Raw genomic sequence first — 23,423 nt, forward strand, 5'->3', positions numbered from 1 at the left:
ATATAAGATAATTTCGATCCTGCTTTAATACCCTCGATCTATATTTTCTTCTATGTCTATGCATTATCTAACACCGCAAGGTATATAATTGCGTGCGCGCGAACTATCACTTCTTGCATGCGATTGTGATGTCTGTTGTTTGAACTTTAAGTGTGACATTCGTTTACACGGTTTTGTAGATGGTGGGAAAGTGAAGGCGTGATGGTGGGTGATTCTGACCGTTTACTTTATTCTAGTTGAATAAAGTGACATTTGTGTAACTGATGTAAGTAAATAAATAATACATGTTACGTTGTATTTGTATTCCGTGCCAAATAGGACTAGATCTTTTTTTCTATAAAATGAATTTTGTGACTGTGTGGTGACGGGTTAAGAATTTCACCACCCCCTTTCTTCCCGTGGGTGTCGTAGAAGGCGACTATGGGATATGGGTTAAATTGTGGCGTAGGCGAGAGGCTGGCAACCTGTCACTGCAATGTCACAATTTCGTTTTCTTTCAACCCCTTATTTGCCAAGAGTGGCCCTGAAGCTTTAGTAGTTTCATGTGCTCTGCCTACCCCTTTATGGGATACAGGCGTGATTGTATGTATGTATGTATGAATTTTAGGACTTTGTTCAATTAGCTACAGATGTAGTGTAGTGAATAATGTATTTCCACCGTATTTTCGCATGGAACCAACCGTATTTCGCGTTGGTGCAAGTGGCCGTAAAACAAGCGGAACAAGCCATAGCCATTTTTGCCATTTTTAAGTTAAAGTTTAGTTTTCTATTGTTAATTGATTTTCCCCATGCCCATTCAAAAAACCAGTATCTTTGCTAACCACATCCGAGCATCGTTCATTTGCAGCAATAATGTCGGAGTAATGAGATCGCCGACAAACGGCCACTGATTAGGTGTTTAGTAGAAAGCGATTGAACTGTTATGAGGTATAATCGTAGCATGAGCACTGTGTAGGTACGGACAAACAATTTGAATCATAGGTCACAAGAACAATTTACAACAATTACATATCGTTTATTTGTCAAAATAATATTTACATAGGTACATTTTTCAAGTAAAACATAGCATACATTACATTTGTCCCCCCACAAATGGTCCAATTGTTGGTCTGATGATACAGCCAGTTTTGGGGTGAGTTTACTGAATTATCTGAAAGATGTCGCTGATAGACACCTATTATATTTTCCTACATTACGCATGAGTCGATTTATAATTTGGGCTTAAATCCTAGGATATAATACTAATAATAATTCTGCAAAAAGCTGCGATCATGAATACATGCCGCATAGTACGTAAGTTTCTTACCCTAGAGCAGTAGGGCCTTACATTATATAACCCACGTCCTTCTATGCTCGTTTGGCCAAAAGCCCGCGAGTTTAGAAGTAAAGCAACCTCCTAAAGGAGAGAAAATAAAATTTTAAACATAAATAATAATAATAAATCCTAGTATATTTTTTCATCCTATTGTTTTTTTGCATTTCATAATCTTGACACCATTCAGCTTATTAATAAAACCTAAAAAATCTAAAAATGTCTGAACATGCACTTCGTCTTGATAGGCTGTTCAAATATTGGTGAACACAGTGGTCCGATATATGATAGACGATCGATGATGGCGACCATATCTACAATATACCTACTTATTATGTTTTTAGAATTCTATACAATGTGCATATTTCAATAGCGTGAATGCATAAACGGGCAATTTTTTTTCACAGTTGTTTTAACATGGGTATTTTGTTGTAACATGGGTATTTTTTACGCGATTCATACTCAGAATCGCGAGGTCGATCCTGATAGTAGAAAACAAAATTCCCAAGATTTCCATACATTTTTCACACCTTCCATTCCATTACCGCCGTACAAAATGTATGAAAAAATGGTAACGGAACGGGAAAAATACCTTGAGACACTTTTTTCTCCTATTAGGATTGAAAGAGCTCGCGATTCTGAGTGGAAACCATATAAAAATTTCCAAATCCAAAAATGTGGGGTGAATAATTTTGAAAAAAATGACCCAAACATGCATGCATGCGTAAAATAAAAACGCCTTTACACAAAATATTCGGTGGGTAGTATCGGAATTACAATGACAGTTAAGTAGTTCATAAAATACCGTATTATTCCTAACATTTACTGTCAACTGATTTAAGGATAGTGAAATAATTTGGAATTTAATATTAAATATTTAAATTTAAATCTTATTTGCAATCAATTCTGTTTAAGTGAACGTTAAATAAATACATCCAGTGAGAGAACTTTAACATTGACAAATGGACAGAAATGCATTTGGTAGAAAAACTGTAAGTACCATTTACGAGAAATAAAAATTATATCAAATAAAAACAACTAAGGAGTACTAGGGTGATAAAGGCGGCCTGCAATCCAGCTGCATTTTGGCTGCATTCCAGGTTACAGTTGGGTTACAATTTATGTATTCCTGTAGGTTTCAAAAGGTATTATAAACGGAAAATGTACAGTGGCATCAATTTGAAGACATTGTGAATGAAACTATATACTTTGTCCCATTGTCCGGTAACAAACATGCGAAGCTAGTGTATGTTTATATCAATATACAGGGTGTATTTTTGATATTACCTCATATTTAAATGTTTAATAGTTTAAGCCCTACGGAACATAATACCATAGGATTTAATTAAAAAATACCTTTTATATTTTCATACCAAATAACTCAGCACGCAATGAATGCTTTTTGTTAGCTGACTTGACGTACTAACTTACGGACTGTCAATTAGTTCCGCGTCTTCGAGATGTCAAATACTTAGGTGCTCGCAATACATTGCTGCTCAATATTTTTTTTAAATTACGCTCTGGCAAATGGGACCAAACTTATTTTTAACAAGCAGAAACGTCTGCTAACGATTCTAAACATTTTTATATTAAAAGGAAAAAATGGAAAAATTTACGCTTCCGGCGGGACTTGAACCCGCATCATTTTTGCAATCCGTGCAAGGCTCTTAACCAATTGAGCTACGGAAGCCACACCGGACATCGCAAATCTTTCCATGCCTTTCCTTATGTACACACGTCTTGGGGTGACGTCTAGCGCCATCTACCGAGAGACTATTACATCTTGTAACGGCACTGGAGTCTCAAGTTATATTGAGAATTCACCAGTAACAATGTACTAACCCATACTAAATTTATTTTTAACAAGCAGAAACGTCTGCTAACGATAAATAAATTTAGTATGGGTTAGCACATTGTTACTGGTGAATTCTCAATAAACTTGAGACTCCAGTGCCGTTACAAGATGTAATAGTCTGTCGGTAGATGGCGCTAGACGTCACCCCAAGACGTGTGTACATAAGGAAAGGCATGGAAAGATTTGCGATGTCCGGCGTGGCTTCCGTAGCTCAATTGGTTAAGAGCCTTGCACGGATTGCAAATGATGCGGGTTCAAGTCCCGCCGGAAGCGTAAATTTTTCCATTTTTTCCTTTAATATAAAAATGGGACCAAACTTATAATTACCTACTTGTTCTTAGCACTAAAACCTTGGTCTGGTTAAAGTTTGAGGTAATATCAAAAATACAACCTATATGCTTCTACTGCAGATTGTTCTATGTATTTCTTTTCTTGATACTATAGGGCTCAAATATAATTACCTTTACGCCTCGTACTTAAAGTGTTGTTTTCGCACTGAATGACTTCATTCGCAGAAAATCTATAGATGACATGGCTGATGCTGTTTTTGCCTGATTACGTAAAAGTATTCTTTTAAAATATTTTTTGCGGTTTATTATAAGCCATCTTCTTCTCGTGTCGATGGTTTCTTTCCTTTTTATATTAAGCGGGACCAGAAGGTCGCGACGCTTATTGCCCTGTCTGTCGCGTCCCGTAGATCTTCCACGGAGCATGTGTGTGGGTTTGCTGGGCAGCACAGCATGTGTGTCATGGTTTGGGGAGCCGTCCCACATGTACATAAGATGTCTGAGCAGCTTAGGCTGCCCCACTTTACCAAGTTCTCCTTGCTCCGGCCAACTTGGGAACGCAGTCTGTTTAAGGCTTTCCAGGTCGGCCATGGTTGTTTATGCCCGGCTGGGAGCATTTCGGCGGGACGAACGTAGTCTTCAGGAGGGGCGCGAGTACTTTGCCAGTGTGCTAGCCGATTTTCGGGTGGTGGGGCACTGATAGCAGTGGTGCACCGCATAAAGCTTCTTCGGCTCTTTAGACGCGGCGGCGGTAATTCGTGTCCGTGGAGAGGGTGTCTTGGGTCTTGCTCTTGTTTGAGTTTTTCCACAGCGCAGGCCACCTCCCTGCGTGTCTCCGGGGGCGCTATACCCGCCAGAGGGTAGAGCTTGTTGAGAGGGGTGGGTTTCAGACAACCGGTTATTATGCGGCAGGTGTCATTGAGAGCTGAAGAAACTTGTCCTGCATGGGGGGAGCGGTGCCACACCGGGCTTGCATATTCACCCGCCGAATAGCAGAGTGCCAGACCGGTGGTGCGGAGTGTGTGAGCAGAGGCGCCCCAGTGCGTTGCAGTGAGTTTCCTCAGGAGGTTGTTTCTGGTTGTGACCTTTTGGCGTGTATTTATACAGTGGCTTTTGAAAGAAAGAGTTCTATCCAGTGTAATTCCCAGGTACCTCGGGTTCTGGCAATATTCAATGTCAGTTCCGTCCCAGATTATGTTGAGCGGTCTATTTGCGTCCCTATTTCGTAGGTGGAATGCGCACGACTGTGTCTTTGTAGGGTTCTGTTTGAGGAAGTTGGCATTGTAGTATCTGGATTGGCCCTCCAAGGCTGTTGATAGTCCTCTCTCAATATCTTCGAAATTGTCGCTCTGTATTGCTATTGCCAGGTCATCCGCGTACGCAAACCGCCGTGTCCCGGGCGTTACTGGCTGATCGTTAGTGTATATATTGAACAGGATCGGAGCCAGAACGCTTCCCTGAGGGAGGCCGTTTTTTTGGATGCGCCAGCGACTTTTTTCCAGTTGGAGGTGAACTTGGAATCGACGATTATGGAGCAATTCACGGAGAATATTAATGAAGCCCACGTCCTTAGTCATACTGCCAACCTTAGAAAGCAATCGTTGTATGTTCACTGTATCATAGGCAGCCGTTAAATCAACAAAGACTACGCCAGTTACCAAACCCATCTCGTAGCCATCCTCTATGTGCTGCGTGAGTTTCAGCGTTTGACTGGTACAGGACTTCCCCGGCCGAAAGCCAGCTTGTTCTGGGATTAGAAGTGGATCAATGACTGGAGCAAGGCGATTTAGGAGCAATCGTTCGAACAACTTATAGGTGTGGCACAGCAGGGAAATCGGCCGGTAGCTTTTTGCATCTGATGGATCTTTTCCAGGTTTGAGAAGAGCGATGATCTTTGACTTGCGCCATGCCTTAGGTATTATAAGCCATAATAAAATAATATCTGGGCGACCGAGCTTCGCTCGGTTCTATTTTAATATATCACGTCTTTAGATAAAAAAAAAACTCTTATAAATACAAAAACAAAAAAAAAGACAAAAAACAAAAACTTTATTTCTGGCCGGGATTCGAAACCCTGACACCTACGATCTATCTGCGTACATTAGACCGACCTCGTGCGACTGAGCTAAGCGGAATCGATGCGCGCGCGGCCAAATTAAGGACCATATTTTACGTTTACAAATGCGAAAGAAAAACTCATGAAAACTCGAAAATTCGCGTTTTCCGGGATCTAAGGCTACGCTAGATCGATTTTTCACCCCCGAAAACCCCCACAAAACAAATTTCAGCGAAATCGTTAGAGCGGTTTCCGAGATCGTCGGTATATATAAATAAATAAATAAATAAATAAATAAATAAATAAATAAATATACAAGAATTGCTCGTTTAATAGTATAAGATAGGTAGTGATTTTTTTTTCGGTTAATTGGACAGTAAGTAATAATAATAAGACAAACTTTAAAAGGGTCAAGAAGCCCATTCTGGACAATATTTGTTGCTTAAAACTAAAACTAAATCACATGAAATGAATATACTGATTTTAGATAAAACGTATCGATATCAATTTTCTGCTTAGAATACGTTTAAAAATTAAGGCGCCGTAGACAGATAAGCACACATAGCGATCTACAAACATAACTTTCGTGTCGAGGGATACAGCCCGGCAAGGACTTACTCGTATTTCTCCATACAAACTATCATTAACCTAACAAAATGTATGTCTCTTAAATCTCAAGTGATAATATTTACTTACTTACTGCGATGGCTCAGCGACCCGAAGTGGATCTTGGCCTCCGACACTAGATTCCGCCTTTCGCTCCTATCCTGGGCGATCTGATGCCAGTGCTCAGTTACTTGAAGGTCACTGAGAAGCGCAAGTTCCTAAGGAACCTGATCAGGCAGTGCAAAAGAAAACATCTAGAAGACCAACTGAGCCAAGAAGAGACGTTAATGAGATCAAGTGATAATAACCACAAAATTTTTAAATTTCGAAAAAACCCCGATAATGTGGACCGGTTTCCATCAAACATGGCTAAGAACAGTCCCGACTAATTCAGCTTTCAAACAAAAACACTAAATCTAAATCGGTTCATCCGTTCGGGAGCTACGACACCACAGATAGACACGTCAAACTTATAACACCCCGTCGTTTTTGTATCGGAGGTTACAAAATAGCAATACAACCACGAAATGTTCTTTCAGAGCGGATCGCAGCGGCCCCGCGTTGACCGTTTCGTGGCCCCGCGAGAGTCCTTAGACGAGCTGCGGCGGCGCCAGCACGTGTTCGCCGGCAACCACCACTCGGACACCATCTGGGTGAGCATATATAAATTAAATTAATTATTTTTTCTACTACCGTAGTGTTATTCGTCATTTAAAGTGTCGTGCATAGATCTTTAAAACCCAACATAAAAGATGCCAGCCGGGGCCCGGCGCCCCGCGCACCCATGCATACGATATAGCTCTTAAAGCATTGTTAGGAAGCCTTTAATGGATATAGCGAGGGTGCGCGGGGCGCCGGGGGCTGGCGGCGGCGCGGGGGAGTGCGAGCGACAGGGTGAGGCAGGAACAGAGGGGAGGCCGACGCGTGAAAATACAGGAAACAGTGCGAATTTCACGAAACTTATTCTAGAAAACTAAGTGCATGGTCGTAGAAAAAGTATTGTATGCAACGGTGTTTAACTGAGTCAAAAAATATTCGCGGCGTCTTTATTAACAATTTTCGGCTTCGCCTCAAATTGTTACTCACGCCACTCGTCTTTTTTGACCTCACTTAAACGCCAGTTGCATAAAATACTATTATAAATCATGCTTTACGCTCAATAAACATTTGAGAACCTCTGAAGTCTGCGGCGTCATTCCTGATTGTTTTCAAATGGTGTACCTACAAATGTATAAAAATAAATAAATATTATAAGACATTCTTGCACAGATTGACTGAGTCCCACGGTAAGCTCAGGAGGGCTTGTGTTGTGGGTACCCAGACAACGATGCATCCATGACTCAGAAACAAATATCTGTGCTCATCACACAAATAAATGCCCTTAACGGGATTCGAACCCAGGCAGCTAACTAAGGCAGACCGCCGTCCGGTTCTGGCCGAGGAGTGTCGTATTTCGAATGTGTGTCTAGAATATATTTGAAATCTTAACAAAGTAAATAGGTACTAATCAGACTAATATTTCTTCTTTTCAGCATAGTAAATACGTGAAACAGAAGCAGTACGCCAGCCACATCGACAAAGCCTTCGGACTGGAAGCGCCGGCGCCGTCGCAGGAGCAAATCTGGCCCTGTGTGCCGCGCTCGCGCCCCTTTCTGTCCGCGACTGACAACGTGCTAGATCTGCCCACTTATAGTTCCGCGGCCCGTAAACATCATATTTATTTACTCTTATTTATCTACAGCTGAACGAGGGTCAAGCGAACACAAATCTCGTATATTCAAGAAAAAACATTTAGTTAGGCTCTTTGAGTCCGATAAGTACTAATCGTTATTAATATATTCGCCCGTGTTAAATACACACACTGCATAATAAATCGCAATCAGTTCCAGAACTTCTCGACTGGAGCAACAACAACATCCTCGTGGCAGCGCTCGGCAACCAATACTACAATTGGAGCTGGCATTCGCAGAGTCCTATTGGCAAAGGCTTCACTCACTTTAAAACCGTTTGCTGTAGGTTTGACCCTACAGGGGAACGACTAGCTGTAAGTATCAAAATCAGGAGCTACAATTGGGTAGGTAAAGTTTTTTGAAGATAGGCAAATAATATATTTTTCTGATTTATTTATTTATCGTACGGCAATTAAGACTACAATACACATACAGCTGTATATACACTATAACTAGTTTATAATCTTTTACATTCCTCGAAGTAGGTAATGACTGCGCTCGCTGCGTTTTTAAAATCTTCCACTGGGCCATGGTACTTTATCAATAATTTAGTATCATTTATTTATTTTCTTTTTTTAAGTAACCGAAATGACATTTGTGAAATTTAATAGCAGATGAGGTGACAATGCCTGCCAGCTTTTCGTTATGGTTATAACGTATTCTATCAGAAAAATATATATTTTGTCTATTTTCAAAAAAGTTTACCTACCCAATTGCTATCTACATATTTTACGTGATTAAATGGAATTTAAGGTATGTGGGTGTCATAATGTTGTTTGATCTTAAGTATCTTAACGAAAAAGTTTCGAAATTGTCCATAAGAAAGTAAAATAAAATCTCAAAAACCGGCCAAGAGCGTGTCGGGCCACGCTCAGTGTAGGGTTCCGTAGTTTTCCGTATTTTTCTCAAAAACTACTGAACCTATCAAGTTCAAAACAATTTTCCTAGAAAGTCTTTATAAAGTTCTACTTTTATGATTTTTTTCATGTTTTTTAAACATATGGTTCAAAAGTTAGAGGGGGGGGCCGCACTTTTTTTTCCTTTAGGAGCGATTATTTCCGAAAATATTAATATTATCAAAAAACGATCTTAGTAAACCCTTATTCATTTTTAAATACCTATCCAACAATATATCACACGTTGGGATTGGAATGAAAAAAAAAATCAGCCCCCACTTTACATGTAGGGGGGGGTACCCTAATAAAACATTTTTTTCCATTTTTTATTTTTGCACTTTTTGGCGTGATTGATATACATATTGGTACCAAATTTCAGCTTTTTAGTGTTAACGGTTACTGAGATTATCCGCGGACGGACGGGCGGACGGACGGACGGACGGACAGACGGACGGACAGACGGACGGACGGACGGACGGACGGACGGACGGACAGACAGACATGGCGAAACTATAAGGGTTCCTAGTTGACTACGGAACCCTAAAAAATGACATTACTTAAAGTTTGTAAAAGGAGCGCTAGGGTCTGTAGCCAAGTATCCAGTCTCTTTATGCCTCTAAGTTTATGCATGTTAATGTAAGATTTTAAATGTAATAATTGTTATTAATTTTTAATGCTGAAATAAATTTAATGTAATACTTTATGCCTCTTCCGTTTTAACATAGGCAGTTAAGTATATTAGTTTGCCACGGTGCGTTTGCGATAGCATTGACCGCTTGTGTACAGGACACAGAACACCCCACTAGAAGCCTAATGCAAGCGATATTGTTCGAGACGCAAATCACCAATCCTTGCGGGGTGAGGCGGGCGCGCACGGTGCTGCCATTGGTCGTTTCAAATAATGGCGCGCCTTTACGATTAGCAGTAGGGATGGGAATGGGACATGTCTATTATAGACAATGGTACCGGTACCAGTACTGTGGTGAATTTGTTTTGCAACAAATTATAACATTATAATTAAATTATAATAAGGCCTAGTTACCCTTCGGGTTGGAAGGTCAGATGGCAGTCGCTTTCATAAAACTAGTGCCTACGCCAAATCTTGGGATTAGTTTCCAAAGCAGACCCCAGGCTCCCATGAGCCGTGGCGAATGCCGATGCCGGGATAACGCAAGGAGAATGATGATTGTGGTAGCACCTCAATAAAAATCATTCTAGTAACTAATAACTAAACTGTGCATTTTTACTTACGTTTACTAAGTTTTAATTACCAACTAAATATTCTAAACTAATCAATCAACTAAATAACACTACAGACTCTACAGATTCTAGATAATTATTCACAATTACAAATCTGCTTTCTTTTATATTTCATAAAATGGTAGCACATGGTACGAACGGTAGTACGAAGTTCCCGCAACAGACATAAACTAACATGGCCCCATCCCTAGTCGTTTACGTGAAAGGGATAGCATATCGCATTGTTAACTAGGCAAAAAGGGATGGACGCGCCTTGGCGCCGCTCAGTACAACCATATTGACCAGTATAAATGAACTCCGCGGATAATAAACAATATTCAACAAAATAATTAATTTGTCTTAACTGTGGAATGTTATTCCATCTTTTTTATATGTAGAAGTGTTAGAAGACTTGCCACACCACTTTATGCTGCAAGAGACCATTGTTTGCAACCAAATTTGATTATTTAAGATTTTTTCCCGAGCGGACACGAACGCTGTTAGCGGGTCGTATACTTGGGCGCTACTGATCGGTGTCGCACGCGTTCAAACTTTTATAAACCTGATTTGTCGTATGCTTGGTGACCGCGAGTCGCCCTGTAAGGGCCGTCTTGTTGTATTGGTCTGTGGTACAGGAACAAGTGCCTATATTATGAAGTGGGGGGAAAATGAACAGCGTACTATAGCGTATAACAGTGCCTAATCAAAACCGAACTCTTTCAGCTAGGAACCGACATGCAGCGCTTAGAGATTCACAATGCGTGGAGCAAATGGGTGGCTGGGAGTTGCTGTCGCTGCGCCACTAAGCCGCTCCAGCCCTTTTGTATGGTCACGGCCGTGGATTGGAGCCCCACAGGGAACTCCATCGTTACGTGAGACATGTTGTTATTCTCCTGTATATTAATGGCTGGGAGTTGGTGCCGCTGCGCCACCAAACAGCTTCAGCCCTTCTGTATGGTCACCGCCGTCTCTTACTCATCTTTTTCAGTCCTTCTGTCTGGTCACCGCCGTCTCTTGGACATCTGTAAATATGTATACGTATATGGACAAAATTTACACCGCCTCTGCCGCTGCACCTTCCACTTACTGCAGTTATTTTGTTAGTCTGCAAAGTTTACCACTTAACTCTAATGTTAATAACTGTTGGCGAAGTTATAAGTAATAGGATCCACCGTAAGAAAAGCAAAGACTGGAAAGTTTACTCTACGAACATAATACACTTAACTATAGTCTTAACCGCACTGCGGCTGTCAGCTCCAACTTCAACTTGAAAGCATTAACTCATGCTACCGAACCATCATACAGGTATAATGATGAGAACTGAAGATTTTTATCGGAACTCTTTAAGAACACACAGTAAACAAATTAAATTTCAACCCCTTTTGAATAATCCGCTACAGTTAATTGTAAAATTTTGTACATAAATGTATTTTCAGTGGCTGTTCCCGAGGAATGATCACCGCGTTCGACCGCGATGCCACACTGATCAGCTACCGGCAAGCCACCAACTTTGCAATCGTCCTTGTGCGAGTATCTCCGGACGCGCGCTACGTTGCTGCGGCCGCCCTTAATAGTTCACAGGTATGCTGTATGCTCAATGTAGTACAGACTATTATTGAAGTGAAACTTCTAATGCGACTTCCAACTGACAGCGTTAAGACGCTACGGGAGCGAAAATGCTAAAATGGAAATTTAGGAATTTCAGTTAAATATACGAGTGTTATTAACTAGATTTATCAAAAAAAAATGTCCATTAAAAACAACTCAGTTAAAAGATATTCCGAAAAAATCTTTAAAATCGAGGTTCCGCTCTCGACTGTTTCCTCCTTCAAAACATATTTAAACGGAACTAAATTTGAGAATCTGAATAAAAATGAAATAATCTATGTCGGACCGTTTAGATTTTTTGGCTAATTGTTACCGATCTTGAGTATCACACCTTTTTTTGAGCCAGTGAAAAAGGCCGTTTTTAGAAATTTTTGATTGGCTCTAGCGTCTTTAAAATAAAAATAGCAAAAAAATCAAAACGGTCCGACACAGATAAAAATAATAATAATCTGTGTTGAAAAAATCATTGCTCTATCTTTAAAAACAAGGGAGGAAATAGTCGAGAGCGTTTGTATGGAGAATTGACCTGTATCGTATCGTCTTAAACGTTTAACACTCAGTGTTGCCAACTCGCATTTCGAAAAAACAACACATTGCGAAGTATTACTTTCGCGGAGGGCCTCTACGCGCCATTTTTTTTTTCGTGGAAGACTTCACTCTCGATTTTTTGAAGCTAAACTTTCGAGCAAATTGGCTCTGTCGAAATATCAGTCACGACGTGTTATTGTTGCAGCGATAACTGATATATACAGATGTTGCTGTCCTTGACGCAGCCTAAACGTAAGACAGCAAGAATGTTATTATTTATTTAGAGCGACGTTACGCGTTACATTTTGCTGATTTCCATTTCACAGAAATTATAATTGTATATTTCATTGTTTATCATTATAAATATCCAGGTGCTGGTGTTGCTGTGGCCGTCTCTGGTAGAGTTCAGAGCTATCAGTTCCGACTGGATGGTAAAGGTAAAGTTATATTTTAATTATAATCCAATTATTATAATTGTTATTTCTTAGGCTAGGCTGTTTATAATATGAATATAAAAGTAAAATACAAAACCACTTACAAAACAATATAAAACACATATAAACACATTATAAAAAACCTAACCTAGGGTGCCGCCAGCAGCGGGGCAGGGCCCAAGCTGCCGGCGGTTAGGGCTGCAGAGAGAGGAACCGTCGAACTATCCGCGCTGTGTCCAAGATCACCGCCTTCTGCATCTGGCCCTTGATCCAGCCACCTAGCGAGAGTCTCTTAAGATGTTGGTCGAGACTCTTCGCTATGAGACCGTTCGCTGAAACGACTATCGGAACAATGATCGTTGATTCAACATCCCACATGGCGGTTATCTCGTGAGCCAAGTCTAGGTACTTACTGGACTTGTCCTTCTCGGCTTTCACGAGATTCTCATCATGGGGGATGGTGATGTCAACGAGCACTGCCCGGCGTTGCAGTCGATCTATTATCACAATGTCAGGCTTATTGGCTACAATAGTCCTGTCAGTGATAATAGATCGATCCCAATAGAGCGTGGCACGACCATTTTCGAGAACTGGCGCAGGTAAGTACTTGTAGTACGGTACTTCGCGGTCCACAAGGCCGTATTGAAGAGCAAGTTGCTGGTGAATCATCCTGGCTACGAGATTATGTCTGTGCAAGTACTCGCCGTTAGCAAGATGAGAACAACCGGAAATAATATGCCTGAGTGACTCTCCGGGACGGCGGCATGCCCGACAAATGTCGACCGTACCGTCCTTCAGGATATATTTCCGGTAGTTGTTCGTCATCATAACTTCGTCCGCAATTGCACAGGCAAAACCCTCGGTTTCTCCGAAGAGGTCCCCGAATCGTAACCAGTTCACCGATGCGAGCAGATCTACATCGGGTCCCGTGAGGGCCTTGTAGAACCGCCCGTGTAGCTGCTTGCTTTCCCATACCGCCTTGCGGTCCGCAGTATTTAGTACCACAGGTTTGCGCCAGTTCTCTTTCGCCAAGGAGAGCGGCGTGAGGTTTCCGTCCACTGCCACCACATCACGATGCATCCCGCACTCGTTGTTAAGGAAGTAATTCCTGAGATTGTACACCTCACGGTTGTGGAGATCTTTGGCGTTTAGGAAGCCTCGACCTCCGCACTTCCGTGGGATGTACAATCTCATAACAGACGAGCGCGGGTGTAACATACGGTGTGTGGTAAGCAGTGAGCGGACCCTCCGATCCAGGGCGTCCAGCTCAGTCTGGGTCCACCGTAGTATGCCAAAGGAGTATGTGAGTAGAGGCATTACCCAGGCGTTAAAGGCGCGCACTTTGTTGCCCCCTGACAAAAGACTGTTAAGGACTTTTGTCAGCCGACTGAAAAAGCGCTCCTTCACCGACCGTCTAATGCCAACATCCTCAATACCCAACGACTGTGACATACCAAGGTACTTATAGGTTTCTGATTCAGAGATAGATCTGAACGACATCGTCTCAGAAAGTTGTAAATTTTCTGAATTTACAACCTCCCCCCGCTGTACATGCATGACCGCACACTTATCGACACCAAACTCCATTCTGATGGCGGTACTGAAAACTTCTGTGGTTTTCAATAGCACCATCAGGTCTTGGATGTTCGGTGCAAATAGTTTGAGATCGTCCATGTACAGAAGGTGAGAGATGACTTCACCCTCTCTCCGAAGCCGGCAACCTAGCCCAGAATCCTTCAGCAGCGTGCTGAGGGGATTCAGAGCTAGGCAGAACCATAATGGACTCAAACTGTCACCCTGGAATATTCCTCGCTCAATCCTTATGAAGTCCTGCGGGCCAGGGGGGCCATCCCTGCCTCCTGGTTGACGAAGAACTGTGGTCCACTGCCTCATACATGCAGCCAGGAAGGATATTAAAGCTGCATCAAGTTTATACAGCTCCAATACCCTTCTCAGCCATGAATGAGGCACCGAATCATAGGCCTTCTTATAGTCAATCCAAGCGGCCGAAATGGCCCCCTTGTTCCGCCGAACTTGTTGGCAGATGGTCATGTCTATGAGGAGGAGCTCTTTAGTACCACGGGACCCAACCCTACATCCATTTTGAGCGGGAGCCAGAATGTTGTTAGCGACAATATGCGCGTTAATTTTTGCTCTCAAAATGGATGTAAGGAGCTTGTAAAGTGTAGGCAAGCACGTGATGGGTCTGTAGTTTTTTGCTTCCGTGGTACTACCGGACTTATAGAGCAGGAAAGTAACACCAGTTATTAGGGAAGGTGGGAGAGAACCAAGATCGAGGGCTTGTTGAAATTGCGTTGCCAAACGCGAGTGCGAGCATCGAAACCATTTTAGCCAGAAGTTGTGCAATCCGTCCGGTCCAGGACTTTTCCAGTTCTGGGCCGCACGGGTAGCACAACTTACGTCGTCGGGGCTGATGGTGATAGCCCCCATAGGCTCGATGCTCTCGCACTCGCGTTCGACAACGGTCATCCACTCACCCTCCGTGTGTTCGACGGGCACCGACCAGATGCTACGCCAGAAATCAGACATGGCAGTAGCATCCGGCAGCCGCACGTCAGACACACAAGGGTCGGTTTCCTCCCACCTTCGGTATACTTTCCTTTGGTCGCTTTGAAAAAGACGATTCTGCTGGAATCGGTCCACACGCTTTCTGTAGCGGCGAATACGGCTTGCCCATGCATAGACTTTCTGCTTCAGGAAGTCGATGCGCTCTGTGACATTGGCCAAATAGTCGCGGGGCCTGATGTCCGTCCCCGCGAACGCCTGGTTCACAAAGCGCATTACTCGGGGGCGATTATTACCCCTCTGAAGCAGATCAGCTTTGCAATGAGAGTCCTAAACGAGTTGATACGACGTTCGATCCGTACTTGCCATGCAGGGACACCTTCGGCGGTCCTAGTTGCACGGTCAGCGTCCGGATACTTGACTCGAGCAACACGGCACGCCGCGATGGCCCCGCAGTACATGATCGAGTGTGTATCATCTAGATCTTTACTAGTCCGCATATATGGATCTAGTAAAGCATTTAAGGCTCCTATTAGCGCTAGATTGCGTCTATTCATGGGCAGACGTGGTAATCGTGGCCTAGGATTGCTTGTGGAGCGATACTGCGTAATCGCCTCTTCCAAAGACCTCCTCAGTTGCTCATTGGCAGGCTCACTCTCGCTCTGACTCGCGAAGTCCCCGCCGTCGTTACCGGAATCAACCCGCGGCGCCTCCGGTGCCAGGTCGGGTTCGGGCACCGGGTCCGGCGACATGGCGGGCAAATCCCGCCCCGAGGCAGGGTCCGCGCGAGTAGCGAGAGCCTCCTGGCGGAGCCGATCAAGTGTGGCGTCATCCAACCGCTTTGACCGCTGAATGACGCGCACCTGATCCGATAGCCGCTGCTCCGATACGGTGGTGGATGGCTCGAGTGCCTGAAACAGAGGCAGCATTCTCGAACGGTACGCGGATAGCCGGGTTCCCCCCTCTGTGGCCCTGTAATAGGCGCGCATGACATTCTCGTTTATTTCTATTTCTCGTTTATTATAATTATTATTAAAAAAATTCTGACGTGGTCGGTTAACTTTACTTAGCATATTTCGCACCTTTAGTGTACCAACGAAAAACGATATTACTCAAATTTGCATGATTATGATTATGGCATATTTTAATAACATGCAATAATATTCATCTACAAATCATTCATTTATAAGACTATGATGAGCTTTTATTTATGAATATTAATGTGACATTACCATGTAGGTACTATCAGCTGCAAAAGCGAATTTATTAATGAATTCATTCATAATTTCTCCATGCATTCTGCTGCTGATGGTACCTATTGCATTTGCGTAGAATGCATAGAATACTAAAAGTTAAAACGAGAGCACTCATGAGGCTGACATATTCAGGAGTGTCCAAAGCCTTCGTTGTCGCTGCTAAATGTTTCATTGAATTTAGCATTCAATTTCAGAAAAATCAGCTTTGAACTTTTCTCCTTATCAGACTATAGCCTGGCACCCATGGCGCAGTGCCCTCCTCGGCATCGGCGGCGTCACGGAGACCAAGTCCTGGATAGCGCTCTGGGACGCTCCCCGCGCCACTCTCAGAGCCACCACGACTGTCAGCAGTAGCGATTACAACCTGGACAATATGTTGTTTAGCCATCGGACTGGAGAACTGGTGCTTAGTCTTTGGAACACAGGTAACAATTACGTTATTATCAACCAATCAGATATTTATCCGTGATAACTACAAACACAAGTACAAAAAACAGAAACAGCAATTGAAAGAAATTAAAACATATAAGTTACCACGAAATGGTCCCGACTCAGCATAAGTGCTAACCCGAGAGTCAGCGCTGGTCTTCCTGCGGAACCATTTTGTTAGTCACAAACGAAGCTGTACGAAACGGCCCTGTGACAAACTGAACGCAGCGGCGAGTGAGCGGGACTAAGGGAGAAAAATAAACTAAGACAAAATCCTAGGCGGGTCTGTTGAGGAAAACGGTGCCGTCGACTGGACGAAGACGGCGTTGTTCAGGGATTCATGGCGGTCTCTGGATCGGAAGCCAGACCTACCTCGTGTCGTTGGCGCCACAGTAGTGTAAGCAGTAGGGGATGCTCCACGTGCTCACATGACACTCTCCGAGCTAAATATGACTGTCAGCAGTAGCGACTAATAACCTGGCAGGCAATCACGGTCGGTCGCGTGATGAACGATAAAACTTCAGGCCGTCCCTATCGCACTTACAAATATAATAAATAAATATAAATATTGGGGACACCTTACACAGATCAACTTAGCCCCAAACAAAGCAAAGCTTGTAGTATGGGTGCTAAGCGACGATATACATACTTAAATAGACAAATACATACTTATTATACATAGAAAACATCCATGACTCAGGAACAAATATCTGTGCTCATCACACAAATAAATGCCCTTACGGAGTGCGAAAAGGACGGCCTGACGTTTTATCGTTTATCACGCGACCGTGATTGCCTGCCTGGACATTATGTACTTACTGGAGAACTAGGCTCAGTCCTTGGAATACAGGTAGAGGTAAACTATATCTATTTACATCAATAACTAGCATTTGCCCGCGACTTCGCCCATGTACTAAAAGTCATTTCGGCTGCCCTATGCAGAAATCAAGTATCTGCTTTTTGCCAAATTTTACAGTAGAGCGAAAAAACGATTTTGTTTTATTTTTCCTGATTATATGCTTATTAATTAATTGATAGCCTTTTAAACAGACGAACTTTATTATACTAGATATCATTAATAGTGTACTATAATTTTTTCTTCAAAATGATTAGCACAATCATTTTAAAATACAAAAACAGCTTTCTGCGTAGAATGCGATAAGAAAATTTTAAAGCTTTTCTACAAGAAAGCAAGTATCTTGATTGAACTGTTTTCATTTAGCTTTGGTAGGCTTGTTATTTTTAACTGTATCTAAAACAAAAACTACAGAACGGATTTTTATGCGGTTTTCACCAATAAATAAAATGATTCTGCGGAAAGGTTTTGATATATAATTTGTTGAGATCTTGTTTGAATTGGTTGAAATATGTCAATTTTTGCTAATCAAGTCGGACAAAATTCTGCTGGCTGAGAGCTTTAATCGAAAACGCTGCCCAAACTGTTTGAGCTGTATCAAAACAATGTATCGCGAAATTGTGTATCTTTCATAGACATACAAAAAAGTCAGTAATAGCATATGTCTATCTTTTAAGGATAAATTACTATAACCATTTTTATGATAGTCCCGTGCGCAGCCGGGGCGGGCCGCTAGTAGATAGGTATATGTATACAATGTATACATTTTAGATAGATGCCTTTAATGTAGTGTATGTCATGCTTGTGTAAATTAGGTTTTAATATAAATGCAATATTGGAGTAATACACGGAAAAGAAGCTCTGGTGTGTGTTTGAATGCAAGTTGTCTTAAGATTATAGGTTTAAGAGGTTTATCTGTCACGAAGAGTTCAAAAATACTCCTGAATCTTAATCAAGTACTTACGTTGTAGGAGACTATTTAAATAATAAAAAAACCTCGAAAGCGATTTCCCGTGGAACGCACAATATTAATTAAGTACAGTAGGTAGGTACCTAAATACTCGAAGACAGAAAAAAATAATGAAAGTTATAGTCTTCCTTAATTATAATAATAGGGAACTTGACTGTAGTTAAAATAAAATATTTTATACCATGCACGAAATAAAGCATCAGAATTATGAGATTAACATGGACATCAGTTATTTTTAAATCCAATTTCTATTTAATAAGCCAGGTAGAAATATATGTATAAAGTTACTGAGTTGACCGTGACGTCACTCAATTCAATGTCATATAAATTCCATATTAGCAAGTCTTTCAAATTCGTTTTGACAGTTCTTAAAAAGAAGCTGATTTGACTACGAGGCTAGTAGCCTATTTATCAACTAACCAACATGCAATAATTATGTAAACGTATGTTCGTTAAGTATGTGTATTTTCGTATTTTGTATAAAAGAAGTTACATATTAAATAAGACAAGTTCCTTGTGCTTTTACTGTTTACATCTGGTTGTTTTTTAATACTAAGACAATTTCTACCCGAAACCCAAATTAATACATGTATTAGTAATCACAAGATTTTGACATCATAACAAAATGATAGACGCCAAAGTCAAGTAACTTCGCAATGAATATCAATAGTTCTACGCTGAAGTCAAGTAACTTATCAATAAATATCAATATTTCTACGCTGAAGTCAAGTAACTTCGCAATCAATATCAATATTTCAACTCTGAAGTCAAGTAACTTAGCCATCTAATATGAATTGCAAGTATCTTTCGCAAGATACTCGATTTCAAGATAGAAATAGGGTAGATACTTGACTTTAGCGTAGAATACCCCGTTAAAAAAAGATACTTGAATTTTTTAAAGTTCTGTATTTTGAAAAATATACATTATAAAAATTTCAAAAAAATACTAAAATATGTATTTTGAAAAAATGAATCGAATGATGTAAAAAACCATATTTTGGAAAATTTTGAGATACTTGATTTCTGCGTAGGGCAGCCGATTTTATTCAAGCCCTGGGGCTCCACTCGACTTGACTGTTATTTTGGTGATAACTCATAATAAAATTATAACGCCCTACACATTTTCAATTCACCTGCATTTGCTATTTTTACAATATTTTGCTACTTGTCTATAAAATTGATCGACATATAAAGATAAACGACTTGTAACACAGAAATTATAGCCAATAACTCGAATAAATGGGAACTTGCCCTTCATTATTTGGTCCAGTAGCACTATAAGAAAACTATTAAAATATGAATATTTCAGATAAAACTTGATGAGTTATAAAATGGAAACTAAAATTCATTTTAACGATTTTATCTCAAAAGAACTTGCATCGGCTTTCTCTGGAGTCTGGGGCATTTTGATATTCGTATTTATGGGTCTATATTATACCGTTTTCGACTTTGTTACCAAATAAAACTGCTTACGATCCTATTTACGAGTATAAATCATACGCCATTTAAGTTAGGCTGCTGTTGATTACATTTCCAGATTATGCTACAGATTACCTACAGTATGTTTATTATTGTATATTCATATACAGGGTGTTTGGCACATGAACCGACAATTTTTTTGGGGGGTTAATGGTGTCATTTCCTTAATTTTCACCCTTGGAATCTTGTTCCTAGGTTCTAGAGATACGATTTTTTAATTATTTTTTCTTATTCAAACAAAATCTCTCAATTAAAATTAGGTTGTTTTTAAATTCAGTTTATTTGTAAAAAAAAGGCCCATATGTGTACGTTTAATGTTGTTATTTGTAAGAATATCAAACAAACTAAAATCGCTGTCAATAGAAATTGTCAACAATGTAAACAAACCATTATATAAAATATCAATATTCTAGCACAATTTTATTATTTTAAAGGTTGAGGATCATAATGTGATATGAATTGATTAAATAACACATAGATCAGTCAATTAATGCTCAAAAGGGGGGTCTAGGTGGAATGGCCGAAAGCAGAAAGTTTCACTACGGGATGTTGTTAGGGGTAGTCAGGAGACATACTAAAAGTCCTCGGACTTTGGACGTGAGCTCGAAGAGGGGGGGATGAAAAAAGGTCCCATTTTTTAGTTTTTTTGCTCATATTTCAAAAACTATGTGTCATACGAAATTTTGGTTTACTACACCTTGAAAGCTTATAAAATTCTCTATAACTTTTATCTAGAAACTTTTTTTCTATTCTCAACCATTATCTAGGTATGAGCTCCTAAAAACTGTTAATTTTTTAAAAATCGTTTTCCCCCACTTTTTGCTTCATACATTGCTCCATATCTTGAAAAATATTTATCTTAGACAAAAGTTTTCTTAAAAAATCTTGTAGATCATTCAAATACCTTTCATAATATGTGTACATATGCTTCTGGGTCATGTACCGTTGAATAATTATACGACTTTAAAACGAAATGAAACAACAAATGTATGTGATAAACGTGTAAAATATGTATTTCATGAACATGATTGTATTATGATGCTGTATAAATGCATTCACACAACAGGTAACAATACAATTAGCTGTACATAAAGGCCTTGTCATACCCACATCTACCACTACTACAATCTGTAGTGCACCGGCAAAATATTAACTTCAGTATTTCTTCCGGAGCAGCTGGTACTTTGATTTGTACAGGAATCAGTAAGTTGCTTTCGTTCCGTGCCCATCCCCATTCATCATCCTCCTTGCGTTATCCCGGCATTTGCCACGGCTCATGGGAGCCTGGGGTCCACTTTGACAACTAATCCCAAGATTTGGCGTAGGCACTAGTTTTACGAAAGCGACTGCCATCTGACTTCCCAACCCGAAGGGTAACTAGGACATTGGAATTAGTCCGGTTTCCTCACGATGTTTTCCTTCACCGAAAAGCGACTGGCAAATGTCAAATGACATTTCGCACATAAGTTCAGAAAAAGTCATTCCCCTCTTCGAGCTCACGTCCAAAGTCCGAGGACTTTTAGTATGTATGTCTCCTGACTACCTCTAACAACATCCCGTAGTGAAACTTTCTGCTTTCAGCCATTCCATCTAGAATCGTTCGTTGACCAAGCTAACATGGATTTAGCCAGTATCTGATGAGTTAGAATGGAAATTAAAGACATTTTGACTGCAAGGTTTGTTTACATTATTCAAAGTTCTATTGACGGCGACTTTATGCGTTTATGGGGCTTCGAATATTTTGATGATTTAGGAAGAAAAATATAAAAAATCGTATCTTGAGAACCGTAAGGACCAAGGTTTCAAGGATGTAATGAAGGAAATTTAACACCACAAATCTCCAAAAAAAAAAGGTTGTCATCCTGTATTATTTATTCATAATAATTTATATTATAAAGTTGATTTGTAACATTTTACATACTTATTTTAAGCTTAGTATTTATTTGGTACTCCATATTCCATAAACTCATTAAGCTGTAAAAAAAAACTGTTTATTTCTATAGCTGTAGACAGTGTGCTGGATAAGCCATCGTTTCATTCAGTTATATACCTATATGTATGTTACACAATTATTATGTTTTACATTATAGAACAAATAACGGGTTACCCAAAAGCGTGCTCCCAGCTGATGCTGGTGATGAGCGGACCAGACTCGGTGGTGGACCAGTGGGGGGAGGGCCGGTACGGCGTCGACCGCATCAGGACCATGGTCTTCAGCCCTGATGGCACGAAGCTTGGTAAGACTAGAATAAAGAAAATGAGAGATTATAACGTCCCACTGCTGGGCACGGGTCTCCTGACATCAATTATGTCCTCAAAATATTGTGATGCCTTTTCTATGCTCACGTCAAATTTTTCCAGATCTTTGACACATTGATTACAAAGTGATTAGTCACAGTGCCGTAGGATTTATGGCCCATCAGTAGCCCATCACAGTCGCTATAGGCTAACTTCAGCCGACTAAGTCAACTAAGTTAAACCGCATGCGTAGCCAGGAAATTATTTTGACTTCCGGTGTAGAAAAAGATGACCTAGAAATTTAATTTTAAATATTTAGAAATATTTTAATTTAGTTTTTCAGTCTTAGATTATATTAATCACAATCGATGATAATTAAATATGTTCATTGCAGCGACGGCCACAGCAGACGAAGACCTAATGATTTGGAATTTCTTACCTCCAGACAACAAACCGAACAAAAAGACGAAACGAAGAAGATTCTCAGCCATCCCCACCTACATTGACCAGAGCTTACACGGCTTCTCCGTGCGGTGATTATCACTTCAGTGTAGTACCCTTGTAATACCTAATAATTGGAAATACTTATAACAGCTCGTTGTCATTGTTTAAAGTTACAACAATTTTTAGTAGCATATTTTGGCTGTAGATTGTTTTAGAAGAGGTCTAAAGTAATCCCCCAAGGGAGAATAGGGGCATGTCATATTTGACGTTTGTAACAATGAACTGGCGGTCTAGCACAACTTGCGCTCTCGCGAGCGAGTCCATACATGAAGTCGCGTTTGATGTATGGACTCGCGCGCGAGAACGCAAGTCGTGATAAGCCGCCTGCAGGCCTAGCACATGATGGCCGCGGGAGTATGTCGCCGCGAGATAGACTACCTGTCCTTATGTCATTAATACAATTAGACAAAGACGTGTCATCTATCTCGCGGCGACATACTCCCGCGGCCATCATGTGCTAGACCTACTGGTGGTAATTTTATAAACTATTAACTTATCAAAAACAACAATAGGGGGCGTTGTCGAATGGCATTTAAGGTGGAAACCCATTACACCATATCATGCTATGACCGTGCTATGAACGTGTCAGGCACGGAATGTAACGCGACACGGAT

General features: G+C 40.9%; 1 protein-coding gene across 1 annotated transcript; it reads left to right on the forward strand.

The window, feature by feature from the left end:
- Positions 1–2,159: 2,159 nt before the first annotated feature.
- Positions 2,160–23,168, forward strand: LOC125233389 (protein cortex). Its single transcript, XM_048139385.1, has 10 exons — positions 2,160–2,304; positions 6,656–6,769; positions 7,649–7,820; positions 8,000–8,160; positions 10,705–10,853; positions 11,418–11,562; positions 12,489–12,554; positions 16,560–16,758; positions 22,158–22,304; positions 22,700–23,168. Exons 1-10 carry the CDS (start codon positions 2,275–2,277, stop codon positions 22,840–22,842), a joined length of 1,326 nt encoding a protein of 441 aa, XP_047995342.1. The 5' UTR covers positions 2,160–2,274; the 3' UTR covers positions 22,843–23,168.
- The last annotated feature ends 255 nt before the right edge of the window (positions 23,169–23,423 follow it).

Source organism: Leguminivora glycinivorella, chromosome 14, assembly GCF_023078275.1.
Source record: "Leguminivora glycinivorella isolate SPB_JAAS2020 chromosome 14, LegGlyc_1.1, whole genome shotgun sequence".
In the NCBI taxonomy this organism is placed as follows: domain Eukaryota; kingdom Metazoa; phylum Arthropoda; class Insecta; order Lepidoptera; family Tortricidae; genus Leguminivora; species Leguminivora glycinivorella.